This window comes from Verticillium nonalfalfae (genome assembly GCF_003724135.2).
Source record: "Verticillium nonalfalfae strain VnAa140/NRRL 66861 chromosome Unknown scaffold_49, whole genome shotgun sequence".
Lineage (NCBI taxonomy): Eukaryota > Fungi > Ascomycota > Sordariomycetes > Glomerellales > Plectosphaerellaceae > Verticillium > Verticillium nonalfalfae.
Genome location: NW_021167274.1, coordinates 87,358 through 103,726, shown reverse-complemented (window position 1 = coordinate 103,726; position 16,369 = coordinate 87,358). Strand labels below are relative to the sequence as shown.

Below are 16,369 nucleotides of genomic sequence, written 5' to 3'. Positions count from 1 at the left end.
ACTAAATGACATGATTGAAGATATGCAAACAAACATAATGAAAACCCAATCAAAACACTGGTCTGTTGATTGATGATGCCTTTGAACAGGGAGGAATAGTTCAGTAGATAGACACAGTTCTCCTGTGGCGCTTCGGTTGGGCGTGCGGCTCAGATGAGCGGCGATGGAAGAGAGACTGAACAAATGCTTTTGGGCCATGATCGGCAGTGGAAGCCGCTCCCAGGTTGAAGCGGTGCTGATGCTTCCCCGGCTGCCAGCGCTGCTTGATGCAGTCATCGACAAGAGCAATGAGACCTGTGGCCACGACGACATCGGCGACGTTGGTCGCGGCGTCAATGATACTTTGATCGCTGATCCACATGTGAGACGGAGGTACCCAGTCGCCGGCGCGCTCGTCGCTTTCAACCTGGTTTGGCGAACGGGTTTCGGGGACAATGTGAGCGACAGGCCGGTTCGAGACGCCATCCTGAATGAGGTGGAAGGAGACGACGCCGAGATTCCTGTCGAGCACGCGGCGCCACTGATAGCTGTGTCCCCACCACTCGAATTCGTAGCGCTTGGAACCGCTATGACCTCGTCTAGATATGTTGACGCGGGCATAGTTGGAGAATTCGAGCTTCATGGTGTTGGTGGGTACGGGTTCGTTTTGTGGTTGGTGTTGGGAGAACAGGGAGTGATTGGAAGAGTGAAGGACTGGGCTCTCGTCATGCGACATGGTACCAGACTGTGGCCTCACATTGCCGGCTGCAGAGGCGATGCCGGAACTGGCATGCGAAAGCGTTCGGTGACCGCCAAGAGCCTTAAAGGCATTGGTCATGGATTGCTGCATGCCATGACGCTCTTCATGAGACGGAAGATCGTACTGCCGCTTGCAGCTGCAGATCTCACGACCCGAGTCGCGGCAGTATCGCCTCAAAGAGAAGTCTCTCCTAGCTAGGTCGTGCATGCGTAGATGGAAGAGCTGAATGGCGAGGCGGCGACGACCGGGTACGACGGTATCGACCCGCAGGTTGAGATTGCCGTCTGGCGTGGAATCATCATGCCTTATGGAAAGCCTTTCCATGGAAGGGAAGAGTTTGGCGAAGTCCTGGGCGTTGGACGGTGGAATACCGGAATCGACCAGATGCCGTTGATGGTAGACGGGCAAGGAGAGGCTTTCTTTGTCATTGTAGCTCTCCAGGTCGATCTCCCGGCAACAGTCGTTTTCGGAGGCGAGACTCGAGTCAAAAGTGTCGACAGAGGCCCCAGGACAGCACCTGGTTGAGGGCGAGATGTCTTCTTCGTAGACTGGCTGAAATTTGGCAACAGGGCCAGCTTCTTTGACTGAGGCCTGGGTGCTGGCGTATATGGATGTTGGCGCGGTGCTTTCCGAGTGATATGTCTCGTATGAGTCGCAGGACTCGGTGCTGGCACGAGGCGGCCGACTGTAGGTGATAATCCGGGGTTCTGGTCTCCTGGATGAGTTGGGCATGGTGATTGGTGATGCACTGCGTACGGTGTGGAAGAAGGAGGAGCAAGGAGGAAGAAGGCGTAGACACAGGTAATGCTTATGGGTTGGTGTTCGAGTGTGAAGAGATATAGTAATGTAGTGCTTGTTCCTGAAGAATCGGTAGCGGTGGTGGTGGTGGTGGTGGTGGTGGTGGTGGGAATGATGCAGTTGTTGTATGCTGGGCACTCAGGACAGACCGAAGGTGCACAAAGGCTGGCAGGCAGGCAACAGACACGGGTAGATAAGTGTCTTCTGGTTCAGGCCAGGCCGAGGCGGATGGAAATCGTTTGGCAGAGACAGGGTCCGATGTGAAGGGGGCTTGGAGGGCAAGCGGACATGGCCTAATCTCAGGTGCCGAGTCCTTTTTTGGGGAGAAAAACACCTGATGGGGTGGATGAGGATGGAACAAACTTGGTAACGACAAGGCAAGAATGGCCCAGACTGAAGGGGAACTTCCTATACTCTGCTGGCAACAAGCCACCTGGGGCTACCTAAGCATCCGCAGCCAGACCATCATCTGCCTGCCGTGCATCATTCGAGGGGCTTGGGATGCCCGGGGGGGCAGGATCGCCGTCCATTCGCACCTGTTCCTCAGGAAGCTCCCGAAAGAGTCTCAATACGGCAAAGACATGGGATGGACGGGTCGATTCGATGGTCGATGGAGCCACCATGCGGTGACTACGGCTCCCCTGCCTCAGCCTGCAACTCCGTCTGGGCCCGGCCTTAGCAGGGGGGTCTGAGGAAAGATCAGGCGTTGGGCGTGCCGTTGTGGCATGTTCAAGGGTCTACGTACCTACTAACGGTACCGTGCTGGGCTGTACATACAGTGAGGTGACAAGGGCCCCCCTCCCCCCCCGCGTCCCGAGCTTCCCTCCCAGGCTTCCCTTTCAGGCTTCCCATCCAGGCCCGGGACATCTGCCAACTGCGGCCCCCACGCCTGCTGCAAGTACCTATGCCCCTGCTACTTGAGGTCAGACCAGTCGTCGTCGAGACCCAAGCCGACCCTGTGTTGGCGGCCTACCTACATTGCCTGCCCCCATCAATCCACACACCAACCAACCATCATGTCGAGCTTCCACCACGACCTTCGTCTCCATCGGCTCCTTCACACACGGGGCCTGTCAACGGAATACGACAGAGAAACATGCCCCATCTGACGTCTTTGAGCCGATATCCAAGACATTTCGTACAGCATTGCGCACGATGCAGCCGCCGTTCTGAGACAGACAGACACGCTGACATGTCTTTCGGCAGGACACAGCGCACGCGGCATGACCTCATTTGGAGAGTTAGAGTTGGCCCTCTTCAGGGCGAAGAGGCAAACGAGAAGGAAGACAACCAGTCTTGCATCACACCGCCAACATGACGATGGCCTCTTTTCGTTTCTTTTCGTTTCTTTTCTTTTCTTTTCTCTGAGTTTCCACGACGCTGCCCCTTCCCCCACAAGCGACCAAATGGTGGCGACAATACATTGAACTTGACGAAGGCCTCTATGCCATGGGCAATGTACCGCTTGTCCGACGACTCAGTTGATACATCACATGGACCACGTCCCATGAAGGGCTGCGGAGGATCCGGACACGGTACCATCGAGGACACCCTACAATTCCCCTGGTGATCCTGTGCTTCTGACGGCCCTACGATAACTGAATCGAGAACCAATGCGAAACTCTGATCGGTTCGGGCAGGTTTCGCCCTGCCTTGACAGACATGGACTTCGGGCACTTGGGACTGGTGTCCTTCCTACGGAGAGCCCCTCGATGTGCAATCCTTTTCGCTGACGGGAAACCACAGCAATGACACCACTGGGCCTGCACACCCTTTCCACAGGTTCTCTGCAGGCCGCCCTCGATCGAGCCTTGGGTCACAGCCGTGTCAGCTTCTCATTCGCCGGCCCAAAAGGGGCCTCTGCCGCCCGCCGCCCGCCGCCCGCCTCTGTAAAGCCTCTCATACACCACGTGCTCTCGCTGCCGTGGTGGACACTGTGGCTGGCTACCTGATCATATACCAAACAGGGCTCACAAGCTCCCGCCATCTTTCGTTGGACCACAGCACGTCCTGGCACAGTCATGTTGTCACTAGACATCTGAGTCTTCCGCCGTGTAAGCCCTCTGGCGGCCCAACTTTGCGAACCGTTGGGCGGCTGCATATCTGGGGCGGCATAGGCAACTAGATGTCCATGCGATGCCGGGTCCTCGGGATGACCCTTCTGCTGGACGTCGTACTACGCCCCAGGGAGCTCCCTGTTCCTCTCTCAGGGGGCTGCATATGCTCAGCGTAGTTCGGGCAACAATCATCTCTTTCGATCGCCTACCCGGTCGAAGTGCAGACTGAACATGGGCTACACTTTTTTCGGCGTCGTCACCCACTGCGCGCAGCACCAGTCAACAGATCCCATGCTTTTCTGCTGTTCTATTGGTGATGGCTTCTCTTGCACCACCCACACCAGGTGTTCCGCCCTCGACGCTGATTGTCTTGTCACACACTGTCGTAACCACACATTCCCCATGGATCTTCAATGCCTAGCACGTCAGTAAGCATCCGGACGATGCCGTCCGGCTGTGTCTTACCGTGTATCACGTGGCCTAGAACCTCGCCGGCCATCGACAGAAGGCACTTCCGGCTCGTGTCGTGTGACATGGAGCTCATACGCACTGCTCCACAAACTCCGTGCTCCAACATGGTCACCACCGCACCCCGCGATTGGCCAGGGCACGACAGAGACGTCCTCCCAGGGCTCAACTTTCTGTTCAATCAGTGCATGTGCGGGAGATGGTACACGTCAAATAACTGTGAAGACCAAAATCCTGCAAAGAACCGCTCTGCTTGCATTGTGAATTGATACACAACTAAGGCCAGATTTTCTGCTCAGCTCGCCATTTCAAGAGATGGTGTTTGTGTTTCTGTGGCTCCGCAAGAGCGTGACACCATCGCTTCACACCCTTCGCTCGGAGACACTGTAGATGATGCCAGCCGGCTGAGACTCCTCCTCACCTTCCACAGTTGTACGTTGTGTATTGACAGATGCCGTCGCTTGGTCGGTCGATGTACCTCGCACTGGGCCGGTGATGTGACGGAAGCGTTCCCATGCCGCCAGCCTTCGTGGCATATGTGCAGCTCCTCATTTGTCGTCGTGAACTGCAGGAGAGAAAGATGAGTTGGGTATTTTGGTTTGTAGCATGCATTGGTATTGGGACAGAAACATCAACTGCGGAGCAAACGACAGATTCCAGAGCTAGGTACAATGATATCAGTGCGGGGCATTGATGGATGCTGTGCTGCTGGAAAACTTCACGCGTGACGCTGCCGTCCGCTTATGCACGGAAGAACGCTATCTTCCTGCAGCGATCAACATAAGATGGATAGAGGTATATCAGGCCATAGTGATAAGAAGGCAGAAACGTAACATGAACGGCATGGCGTTCAGTGCACTCGCAAAGCCGTCCGTCAGGGGTCAGACCTAAGATCATCAACGCGGTGAATTTAGGTATGAGAAGCATATTTGGCCACGGAGGGTAGTATAGAAGACGTGAAAGTACTATACGCTTCTGGTTGCTCCGGCGGTCAACACATCGCAGTGGAATCATTTTACCCTCTCGGACAGCGTCTTGAGCAATCGATTTTTTTTTTTGGCTTTGAGCGATAAGTCCCCTCTGACCTTGCGATTATTGGCGTGTCTGCTCGGCCTACCAGACATCAAGGGTTGCCGAGAACCACTCGCGACTTGGTACCGGTCAAGAGATCGACATGGCGCGCCGTCCAGGCGTCTCACCGACTGGTTCTAGGCCGAGTCGACTAGTGTGACGATCGTGGAGGAGTCGCAGATCTATCTGCGGCGTGGACACCGCCGGCGCGAGGGCCATTCGATACCCTTTTGCGGGGGATGCTCATCTGGCGGCTTTGCAGAGGCGTGTCGCCGCCTCTTGGACGTACCCTCCCTTGCCTACCCCCCGTGGCTGAGGCGGGATCGAGAGGAGAGCATTGCAGGCTGGTCCATGTCCGATGTCATCATTCCAGCCACGCACGCCAGCTGACATGAACAGATCTACCCCGCAGACCGACTCCAAAGTGCTCAGGTCAGGTAGGCCATAGACATACATCATGGTGTGAAGCGTTGTAGGTACAGCGGCCTGAAACTCCAGGAAGTCATCATGTTCTCGAACCACTACGTACGTCAGTCGGGGCTGTAGCAAGTGATGCCACTAAACGAACAAAGCGAAGGGCAAGTCAACGATACGACTCCGCCATTGCTCCAAGAGAAAGTCCACAAACAGGCCCAGACGCTCGTCGAATCTACGTCCAACCAACCCAGCTGCGCGGCATCACGCGCCAGACCTTGACCTCGCCGCTGCGTAGGTCATCAAGCTTGAAGCTTTCCATCTTGACCTTCTTGTTCTCCCGCCCTTGCTCCCAAGCGCGAACCTTCTTCTTCGTTCCGTCCCACTCGGCCACAACACCCACGTGGTCCGGCTTGCCGACCTCAGCTGTGTACTTTGCGTGCATTGGGCCGTGCTTGCCCTGGAACTTGGCGTTGCGGATCGAGACGATATCACCGGCCCTGATTTCATCAAATTGCTGCGTGGACGCGTTGGCAAGGTTTGAGTATACCAGCGCACCGTATCCACGGGTGCCCACAGGTAACAAAACGTCCTGGAATGGGCGAAGAAGCTCGTGAACTAAGGCCTGAGGGGTGCCATCGCCAATGACAGAGTCCTTCTTAGACGTGACGGCGTTGGCGATCACGCGGCCGTATCGCTCGTACGCCTGCTCGAGCTGGTCCTGGCGCAGCGCTCGCGGAGGAGGTTCATGACGCTGTTCTGCCTCGACATCCGACTGGTCGTTGGGGTCAAAGGCCACTGTGATGATTGTCTGTGAATAGTCCTGGAACAGAACGTAGATGGTACGAGTGACAATCGTTGCGCCTTGGTGGTTCGAAGTCGTCTCGTCCGACTCGTAGTACAAGTCGCGCCGGCCTTGAAGCACTGGCGGAACCTGCTTGGCCTGGCGCCACCATCCACTCTGTGTTGCGAGATCAATATCGTTAGCAATGAAACCAGATTCCATGGACGGGCGGTGTGCGTCTATGGACCTCCTGATGTTCACAGACGGCCTCGACACATCCAGAGATTGACGACCGGGAGCACGGTTGGCCGGCGGTGCTGGTGGCGGGGCCCTCGTCTGGGGGCCGGGCGAAGGCAGAGGAGGAGGGCTCTGGTAGTAAGCCTCCTCTTCGATTTTCGGGGTTCGCTGGCCATAGGTGCTAGTCCTTGGCGGCGCAGAGTAGTTGTAGGGGTCATATTCCTCATCGTGTGATGGTGTCGCTGCCTCCTTGCCAGGAGGCGGGGGTGGCGGAGCGGCGCGTGGGACATCCACGGAACGGCGCTTGTCTGCGGGAGGAGGTTGCGGCGCCTGGGATGGTACAGGCGGGGGCGCTTGAGGTGCTTGTGTTGGGACCGGGGGAGGAACCGCCCTGGGAGCAGTACCAGTCGGAATGGGTGGTGGAAATGAGGGCGGAGGCGCATCGGTCGCAGGTGACCTGACTGGGGTGACATCTTCAATGCTCGAGTCCCTCGCATGGGACTTGAGGGCATCCTTGTGCGGCGCGGACGATGCAATGTCTGTGTCGTAATCTCCCTCGTACTCTGTCACTTCCTCGTCATCAGCTTCCACATGTCTTCCAGAAGAAAGCGGAACAGCAGACGACGTGTCTAGCGTTGACTGCCGGCTCAATGGACCTCCAGGCGGCGGAGGAGGAGGAGGTCTTGTTTGGCCGGCGGGCACCGCGGGTGCTGCGCCAGGAATTGGCGGCGGCGGGCGGCTATTGCGCTTGCTTGGGGCCGGAGGCGCCATTGCCATGGGCGGTGACGACGAAGTCTCGTCGCCAGAAATTGGGACAATGGGCGGCGGACGAGCCGAGATAGGTGATGTCGGAGCAACCGGAGGGGATCTAGCCGCAGGCCCGGAGATATCCGATCTGGTTGCATCGTGAAGAGCACCTGACATCTCGTCGCCGGATTCAGAGCCTTCGCTCTGCGACGCCAATGCCGGAGGAGGTGCAGGAACAGGACGGGCTATGGGTTCAGTCAGTCAAGGTCGCGGTACTACTGCCACAGCAGAACCTACCTTCGACAGGAACGGGAGGAGGTGCTGGTCTGCCTCCAGGGATAGGAGGAGGGCCAGCGGAGCCTTGCGAAAGAGCTGCTGTCTTGTTAGATCACAAGTACGCTTATTCGTGCCGAAGAGTTCTTACGTCTGGAAGTTGAAGGGGGAGGAGGAGCATCGTCCTCCTCTTCGTCATCCCCCGTAGGGCGTGCGGGAGGCGGGGGAGGCGCACGAGGTGAAGTGGGCGACCTGGGCAACTGAGGCTCCTCGGTTTCGGTAGGTTCGGAAACACGATGCGGGGCGCTCATGCCGGGCAGCGCCATCATACCTGGCACAGGTACTGGAGGCGCTGCGCTGATGGGCGATGCTGCCTCCTCGGCTTCTTCAGCGTGCTGTTTGTCGGCCTTCTTCTTCTTGGGCGGTGCACTGGCTGGTGCTGGGCCACCAAAGAGCGAATGCATGCCCATCATGCCCATACCTCCGCTCATTTTCGCCATCCTGGCACGGAGCTCTTCCTTTCTCCGGGCTTCAGGGTCGATATCCTCATCATCGTCCTCTTCCTCCTCATCAGCGGCTTCCTCCTCGACGACATCAGCGTCATCCTTGACGGCAGTCTTATCGATCGACGCCCGAGGAGGAGGAACAGGCCCGGGGTTCGTAGGCACGCGAGACATGCGGCGAGGCCTCTCGTCGCTGTCCTCGCGCTCAGTGAGATCCTCCTGTCCCTCAGTCGTGTCGCCCGCCCCCGACATATCGGCTTCATTTCCATCGTGGTATGACTCCACAGGGCCCTTGGAGGATTTGCGCCTCGGTGGAGGCGGAAGTCTGTCCGAGTCAATCGAAGTTCTCGCACCGACATCATCGGCGCCAGGACCCTCCAGCACAGGAGAGGTGACGTCTGGGCCCTCAGTCAGGGCTTCCGGGGCATCGTGGCTCTCTGTGCGTGTCTTGGCCGGCCGCTTTGGCTTTTCCTTTTTGGTGACCGATTCGGCATGACGCTGCGCTTGTTCCATCTGCTGTTTCTGAAGTAGCGCGATGCGCTCTTTCAGGCTTGTAGGTTTGGGCTGGTCAGAGTCGCCGTCGTCTTGGTCGTTGGAGGTGGAAAATCCAGCCTTTTCCGCATTGTCGTGAGTCTCGGCCTCTTGCTCCTTGATCTCGGGATCCTCCTCTCTCCTATACACTTTCGTAGTGGGGGCTTGCTGAGGCGGGGGGATGTAGGCGTTGCGACTGGGAGGCGGAGCGACGAAGGGCTTCTTGATAAAAGCAGAGCCGGCAGCACCTATTCCACTAGGCTTGAAGGGTGCGGGAGGCGGTGCCGACTTGTTGAAAGCCGCGATGCGGTCTTTGAACGCATTGCTCGACGGCTTGTTTGAAACGGGCGGGCCGCTCGAGGGTTTCGCCTGCGCCGGTACGGGCTTCGCGGCAGGAGGAGAACTAGAGGCGGCATGCTCGGCAGCCTTGGGCACAGGAGGGGCAGGAACAGGCTCCGTAGTAGCTGCAGCAGTCGACTCGGGCAGATTTTCGGTGATCTCCTTCGGGGACTGAACAGTGCCGTCGACCGGAGCTACCGGTTCCTTGGACGAGAGCGGTATAGCGATGGGAGCGGGCTCTGGAATGCCGTATGCCCTCTCAGGCTTCTCCTCTGTAACAGGTACATCACGAGGGGCTTCTGGTTCAGACTGTCGGGTCGATTGAGGCTCTGGCTCCTGCACCGGAGCAGGCACCGGGGCATGCGCAGACGCAGGCAACGAGGCGGCAGCCGCGGGCTCGGACGGCGCAGCAGCAGGCGGTTCGTTCTCCTTTTTGGTGCGGCTTCTCACAGGTCGAGGTGGTGCTTGAGGCTCGTACTTCTCGACAAAGTTACGGGGAAAGATGCCTTCGTGCTTGGCTCCGGCGTCGTCGACATATTCGCCAACGTACCAGTCGTCATCTTCTTCTTCGGTTACGGTGATGATGACACCGGGAGGGAATTGCAGGTCATCGTCGTGAGGAGAGGAGTATTCGTACAGCGCCTTCACTTTGAAGGGCACAGCCGACATGATTGCCTCGGATCTGTGATGCTTCGCAAGGCAGACAAGCAGGCGAATGGACGAGGGGGGTGGTGATGGTTGGAAGTGCGAGGTGGGAGCTTGGTGTTGTTAGGCGACAGCAGAGAGGAGTCGTCCCGCTGGAGGCGACAATGGGCTCCTCAGTGGGCCCCGTAGTCGTGAGCAGAGCAGAGCACTGAGCATTGAGCACTGGGCACTGAGCTGTGGGGTGGGCGCCAATCAATGACGAGGTTGCCTTGGCCGCGTCCCACACCTTCCCTCACCTTGCCATCCTTGCACGCCTCTGTCTCGGTGTCTCTGGGTACCACTCTAGTCCGAGGTAGCTCGACCCGATGAGGTCACAGCCCAGTGATAAGCTGGCACCAGCCTGCCTCTGTCCGGATGTGGGCGGAATCTCCAGAGGATCAGCGACAGAGGCCTATGACTGAGGTCGTGAACATGTACTGACTTCGCTTTACCAAGAATCGCGCTATCCATTCTTACGCTGGCCTTCCAGGTCCATACCGTGCAGATGGATCGATCCGTCATCAAGAGCTCGTCCATCGCTTGCCAGTAACACGCATTGCATAGTTCCGAATTGGGACACGAAATCCCGATAACTCTCATGCCAGCACCACGTGCGAGTAAGCCAGCGAGGTATCTTGTGTGTTTCAAACCGTATCATATGACCATGGGAGGAAGCACTGCCGCATCGCGCTGGCTGTTCACATATGCGTAGTCACCAAGGAGGAGCATGCAAAGACCGCGTGGCATGCACCCATCAACATCCAACCGTTCCGGGCTGGGCTGCCTGTAGCCCGTGAGCTTGTGTACCAAGCGATTAGTGGGACGCGGCTTTCTTCGGCTTCATGACAAGACTCTCCCGTTTTCAAGTGAAGAAGACTGCATCAGCTTTTGGGAATGGTTGCACCCAAGCAACAGTCATTGAGAGGATGACTTGAAGGCCACACTGACTTTTCTCACCCCACTACCCCAGGCGACGTACTCCCAACATGAAAAAGAGTTGCCAATCAGCCTGCTCTGCATGTCCGCTCCTGCACGCTGCACTATTTTTCAGGCTAGGGTCCTTATCTTTTTGGCGCCGATAGTGGAGGAAGCAGGTATCGCCAGAATTCCGCGGTATCCTTCGCTAGGGTGTGACTGTGTCAGTGACTCACAAGCGTACTGACGGGAAGGTACCTTAAGTGCCCGCAGACTTGCCCAAGGGTCTCCGGTACCTTGTCCACGACGCTGGCCCAAGGGACCCACACCCGATCTCGCAACGCACCCTTACCTTTTATTCCTCCAGCCAACACGGTCTGAATCATTTCTCTCTTCCTCTATCCATTGAATCCCCTCTGCCACCATCAATTGACCCTGCGTCTTCACTCGGATCCTTCCTCTGACGACATATTACTACCCGAAGCACCAAAGCATCATCACCATGGCTGGCTCTAAGGGAAAGGTCTGCCTTGCGTAGGTTACCCCGCCCCCGCATTCAAAGTTCAATGCACTGACTTGCGATAGCTACTCTGGCGGTGTACGTTCTCGAACCACGATCTCGAATCAATTTCGACGGTCAATTCCAGCTCCACGTTTCTTCCCATACTAATCCTGTATAGCTCGACACGTCGACCATTCTTGCCTGGCTCATTGAACAGGATGTAAGTAGGACGGGTTCAAAATTGTTGGGAGAGAGCTGACCACTGTCTTTAGTACTCCGTCGTGTAAGCAGCCTTCTATCACGTGGGCAGCTCATGGAGCTGCGCAATACACAAGTGAAGAAATCGGAGCGGCTGTTGATATCTTCTAGCTGCTTTCTTGCCAATGTCGGTCAGGAGGAGGATTGGGATGCCGTCGAGAAGAAGGGTTAGTTCTACCGATGAGGCCGAAGCGGATATCGCATGCTGATGATCATTGCAGCTCTTCAGATTGGTGCTGAGAAGGTATGCTGCTTCGGCACACGACAAGACCCCCCGACCACATCGGGCGCAGAATCCTGACAAATGTAGATGATCATCGAGGACATCACACAAAACTTTGTTGAGTATGTTGGTATACACACATGATATTCGATATCTTTTACTGACCAACGCAGCGAGTTCTGCTGGAAGGCTATCGCCTGCAATGCCATCTACGAGGACCAATATCTCCTCGGCGTACGTTCGATCGAGTCTCTGCGGACACATAGAACCTGACGTATATCCAGACAAGCTTGGCTCGTCCTGCCATCGCGCGTGCGATGATGAAGGCGTAAATTATCTCCCGCTGTACTCCTTACCGGTTAATACTGACATATGGTAGTGCCGCGCGGGAGGGATGCGATTACGTCTCTCACGGTTGCACGGGAAAGGGGTAAGTCGTTCCATAGCTCCACATCTAGAGGGGCTCTATACAGGAGGGCATCTGGCTAATGAATTCAATAGTAACGACCAGGTTCGCTTCGAGGTACGAACAGACGGCCCACGCTTGCCATGACTTCACAAACGAGTACGACGTATACTGATGCCTTTGTCTAGCTGGCTTACTACACGATCAACCCCGCGATCAAGGGTATAGTCCGGATCCTGTCTAACCCTTGCGCACACAACTATTGATCTGAGTCTAATCAACCACTTCTGTTTAGTCATTGCTCCTTGGCGCGATCCTACCTTCTTCAACCGTTTCCAGGGCCGCAACGATCTTCTCGATTACGCTGCCGAGAAGGGTGAGTTCGCACAGCAGACTCTTGCTGGGTTTCGCTAAGACGGTTTAGGCATCCCCGTCACCTCCACCAAGGCCAAGCCCTACTCTATGGATGACAATCTTGGTTAGCAAGCTCTTCGTTCGGATGACATGACTGCCGCTAACTTACGCAGCTCACTGCTCTTACGAGGTATGGGATAAGAGAGAAATAACCACAATTATCAGGGCTGATTGGATATAGGCGGGCATGCTCGAGGACCCCAATGTCACTCCCCCTGAAGACATGTGGACCAGGACCGATTCGCCCCTGAAGGCGCCTGATACACCCCTCGACATCAGCATTCACTTCGACAAGGGTCTTCCTGTCAAGGTCGTCACCCCCGAGAAGACTGTCACCGGCTCGCTCGAGCTCTTCAAGCTCCTTAATGATCTGGGCAAGCAGCACGGTATTGGTCGCATTGTAAGCACTCCATGGCTCACAGTACTATACCATAAGCTAATTCATGTGAAGGACATCGTTGAGAACCGCTACATCGGCCTCAAGAGCCGTGGATGCTGTATGCGAATCCCTGGTCTCTGCGAATACGACATGCTCTAACAGATCCTAGACGACTCACCCGCGATGACTTTGCTTCGCCTGTCACACATTAGCATCGAAGGACTGTGAGTTTTCTCCAACACAGGTGGACGATTCCACAGCTGACACTCGGAAGGGTGCTTGATGGACGTGTCCGTTCCCTTCGCGACAACCTCAGCAAGCAGTGGTCGGAGCTTCTGTACAACGGCTTGTACTTCAGCCCCGAGAGGGCGTTCCTTCAGCGTAAGTGATGTCACTCTCATGTTCAGGAAAACAAACTAACAGTGGGGAAAGCTTCTCTCGACTTCGCCCAGGAGCGTGTAAGTTGTGGTAATGAATGCCATAAATCGGCGACCTCTAACTCGAAAAACAGGTCAACGGCGAGGTCCGTCTTCGTCTTTACAAGGGCAACGCGTACGTTCTTGGCCGTACTTCCCAGGAGAAGCTCTACTCCGAGGAGGACGCGTCCATGGACTCGCTCACTACCTTTGATCCTTCCGAGACGGTACATGCTCTCTGCGCCAAGTATTTTTTTTTTTTTGCAGATGCTAACACCATTGACAGTCTGGTTTCATCACGATTGCTGCCATTCGCCTCAAGAAGGTTGGACATCTCAAATACGTGTGTCTCGGAACATGTGCTAACATTTTGATAGTATGGTCTTCAGGTGGCCGAGGCTGGTCTCGAGCTCTAAAAAAGGAAAACCGCTCAAAATTCACAAGCAGGATAGGCGTTGCATACAAAAGTCAAGTAGATAGGAATACTGAGCTTATCAAAACAAAATCTCCATAACCTTGATGTAAGAATCACTTCTTTATCGCCGTGCGTTGGCCACGCTCGTTCATTGTCGACAGCTGGGAGCAACGCATCGGCACCCAGAGTGACATGGACCTGAACAGGCTGTGGACCTTGCCGCGATACTTCTGAGCCAAAGAGATGGCAAGGCCACATCCGTATGAATCTCGTACAAATGGGGGGGCCGTAGGTACCGGGTTGTTGGCTTGTGGAGGTTCAAGGAATTAGAATGCAGCTCAGTTCCCATCTGGGTTGCGCTGTGCCCTGCACGCACAGTGGCTTGGTGAGCATAAAATCCATTGACGGTATAGATGGAGTTTTCCAGGCCGAACTGTGAAGAACACCGCCACATGGAATCACGAACATCGTACAAATATATCCAAATGAGACATAAAGACTGACAACGCACAGGGTATACCGTCGTCCTGTGACTGGCAGGCCTTGTGTAGACACGTCTGTTCGCTGCAATTCAAAAGCCGCCTGAATACCAGGATTGGGTTGGTTCGAGGTATAAGTCACATTGCTAATAAGGGGTTTCGATGAGCAATACATCAAGACACGGGGAAGTTCATCCCTACAAATGCATATCCATTCAGTTGAGAGATATTCACGCTACCCAAATATGAGGTTGACCAAACCTCGAGGATCCACATTGTCATGGCTGATTCGATAAGCTTCTACGTCAGGGCTCTGGGTCCTTCAATGGCAAAATCCGACGGGACGGCTACCAGCGCCAAACCTCAAACCCTCTGTAGACACCAACCGTAATGACGAAGAAGTCTCCCGGCAGCGTAGCGAAGGAAGACCCCCTGACCTGAAAACGACACCGCGCAATGGACACCGACATTAAGCCCTTGAAGGGCATTCTCAAGCAAGCGCTCCACGGCCCCGACGGCCCCGCCGAAGCAACGTTTCGAAAAAAAGATCCCAAGGAGCTGGCCCTCCAACACGCGCGCATCCTGCAGCAGCGCAAGGACCTCGAGGCGCAGATCCTCGACAGCCTCATCCTCCTCTCTGAATACCCCGCGACCCAGGGTCGCCACCCAGCCACCGACCCCGCGCCGTCCGACGTCACGGGCTTCAAGACCCACGTGCGCCTCTTCCAGCCCGGTGATTTCGAGGACCTCATCGAGGAGCGCAATGCCAACAAGCTGTGCGGGTACACGCTGTGCGCGAGGCCAAAGCCCCAGCCCTCGCGAGGCGGGCCGTGGAAGCTCATGAACGTGGGGTCCAAGGACTTTGGCATTGTGGACAGGAAAGAGATGGAGAGGTGGTGCTCGCAAGACTGCAAGAGGAGGGCTCTGTACGTCAAGGTTCAGCTGAGCGAAACAGCGGCGTGGGAGCGAGCGGGCATCCCCGATATCGAGATTGAACTCATGGGAGAAGCTCAGTTCACAACAAAGGAACCCGTCTCGCAGGCTACCGAGGCGGTCGGACACCTAACGCTCAACAACAGAAACCCAGCGGAGGACATGGCTGCGCTGGCTCTGGAGCGTGGGGACAACGGCACAGCGACGGCGCCAGGGACGGTAACTCTCACAATTCGTGAAAAAGAGGTCGCGCCACCGGTTGAGCCTGATTCGGACGAAGAAGACAGCGAGCACGAGAGAACCGCGCACCTGTTGATAGAGGGTCACAAACCGGGCAGAGGTAAGGCAAAAGCCCACGAGGAAGCCATCGAGGGCGCGCAAGATGGATAGCAAAATCGCATGCACGTCCCCCGGGCAGCAGGGCAACGGATAAATCATCCCACAGATAACTTCGTCACAAAAATGATACCCCATAAGTCACACTTCAGACACACGCGCGGTCGGGCGTGACGACGCGCTAACATGAGACCTGGGAGATCCCGAAGCCTCATGTGAGGATTGGGCTGCCTACTCGTAACGCCCGACGTCGACATCACGGCAGGTGGGGAAGCAAATGGCAATCAAGCGTCATCTGTGGGCGAACCCAGCAAAATCAGCGACACCTTGGTGGGGGATGAACTTCTCTTTGAGTTCTAGTATGCCCGTGTTACCGTCCGCGAGACGCCGTCGGCAATATTCCGAATGCCTGATCCCAGTTGGTATCGTCCACCAGTTTTTCCATCCATCGTAACAAACAACGCTTAATCGCGGCGAGGGGGGCGGTCGCCGAAGCGACGGCCACCACGCTCGGGGGCCTGGGCCTGAGAGACGGGGATGACGTTGACGGGGATGGCGTCGAACTGCATGTCTGGTTAGCCGAAGACGCACTCGCGCATATAGTGAAAAGTAGAGACGTACGCCGAGGTGCTTGAGGAGGTCCTTGGTCTCGACGTCGACGTCGAGCTGGCCGCTCTCGGAGTTCTGGGTGAAGTCGAGAGCAGAGACCTCGGGGACGTATTGATCCTTGCGCTCACGCTCCTCCTCCTGGAGCTTGAAGGAGATACCGCGGACAGGACCACGCTGAATACGCTTCATCAAGTGCGTAGTGTAGCCGGCAATCTGTTGTTCAAAAACTGTCAATCCTGGTACTTCGGGTCACCGGTTCTCTTGGGAAGCGCTTTCTGACCTTGTTGCGGAGGCGCTTAGAGGCGATGATGGCGATCTCATCGCAAATGCGCTTGTTGGTCTCGAAGTCCAGGGTGAGCTTGGGGTAGTACCGCTCAATGATGACCTTGGCGGACTTCTTGACGGTCTTGGTGCGAACGCGACCCATTTTGGCGGCTGA

At 56.2% G+C, this 16,369-nt stretch overlaps 5 protein-coding genes across 5 annotated transcripts; 2 read left to right on the top strand and 3 right to left on the bottom strand.

Moving 5' to 3' along the window:
• Positions 1-100: 100 nt before the first annotated feature.
• Positions 101-1,471, bottom strand: D7B24_006640 (uncharacterized protein; the record flags this gene model as incomplete). The annotated part of the gene is made up of 1 exon (XM_028640766.1): positions 101-1,471. One exon carries the CDS (start codon positions 1,469-1,471, stop codon positions 101-103), a length of 1,371 nt encoding a protein of 456 aa, XP_028495046.1.
• Positions 1,472-5,782: 4,311 nt separating this feature from the next.
• On the bottom strand, positions 5,783-9,630 carry D7B24_006639 (uncharacterized protein; the record flags this gene model as incomplete). The annotated part of the gene is made up of 3 exons (XM_028640765.1): positions 5,783-7,560; positions 7,613-7,675; positions 7,740-9,630. The coding sequence occupies 3 exons, from the start codon at positions 9,628-9,630 to the stop codon at positions 5,783-5,785; spliced, it is 3,732 nt and encodes a 1,243-aa protein (XP_028495045.1).
• Positions 9,631-11,062: 1,432 nt separating this feature from the next.
• On the top strand, positions 11,063-13,574 carry D7B24_006638 (uncharacterized protein; the record flags this gene model as incomplete). The annotated part of the gene is made up of 23 exons (XM_028640764.1): positions 11,063-11,094; positions 11,146-11,158; positions 11,241-11,282; positions 11,335-11,345; positions 11,432-11,487; positions 11,542-11,564; positions 11,631-11,665; positions 11,717-11,777; positions 11,828-11,871; positions 11,923-11,973; positions 12,045-12,066; positions 12,138-12,171; positions 12,245-12,325; positions 12,374-12,427; positions 12,477-12,493; positions 12,545-12,763; positions 12,815-12,860; positions 12,912-12,966; positions 13,017-13,123; positions 13,175-13,200; positions 13,254-13,385; positions 13,445-13,483; positions 13,536-13,574. 23 exons carry the CDS (start codon positions 11,063-11,065, stop codon positions 13,572-13,574), a joined length of 1,239 nt encoding a protein of 412 aa, XP_028495044.1.
• A 934-nt stretch (positions 13,575-14,508) lies between these two features.
• Positions 14,509-15,375, top strand: D7B24_006637 (uncharacterized protein; the record flags this gene model as incomplete). The annotated part of the gene is made up of 1 exon (XM_028640763.1): positions 14,509-15,375. One exon carries the CDS (start codon positions 14,509-14,511, stop codon positions 15,373-15,375), a length of 867 nt encoding a protein of 288 aa, XP_028495043.1.
• Positions 15,376-15,785: 410 nt separating this feature from the next.
• RPS17 (40S ribosomal protein S17) lies at positions 15,786-16,357 on the bottom strand (the record flags this gene model as incomplete). Its single annotated transcript, XM_028640762.1, has 3 exons — positions 15,786-15,884; positions 15,943-16,143; positions 16,211-16,357. The coding sequence occupies 3 exons, from the start codon at positions 16,355-16,357 to the stop codon at positions 15,786-15,788; spliced, it is 447 nt and encodes a 148-aa protein (XP_028495042.1).
• Between the last annotated feature and the right edge of the window lie 12 nt (positions 16,358-16,369).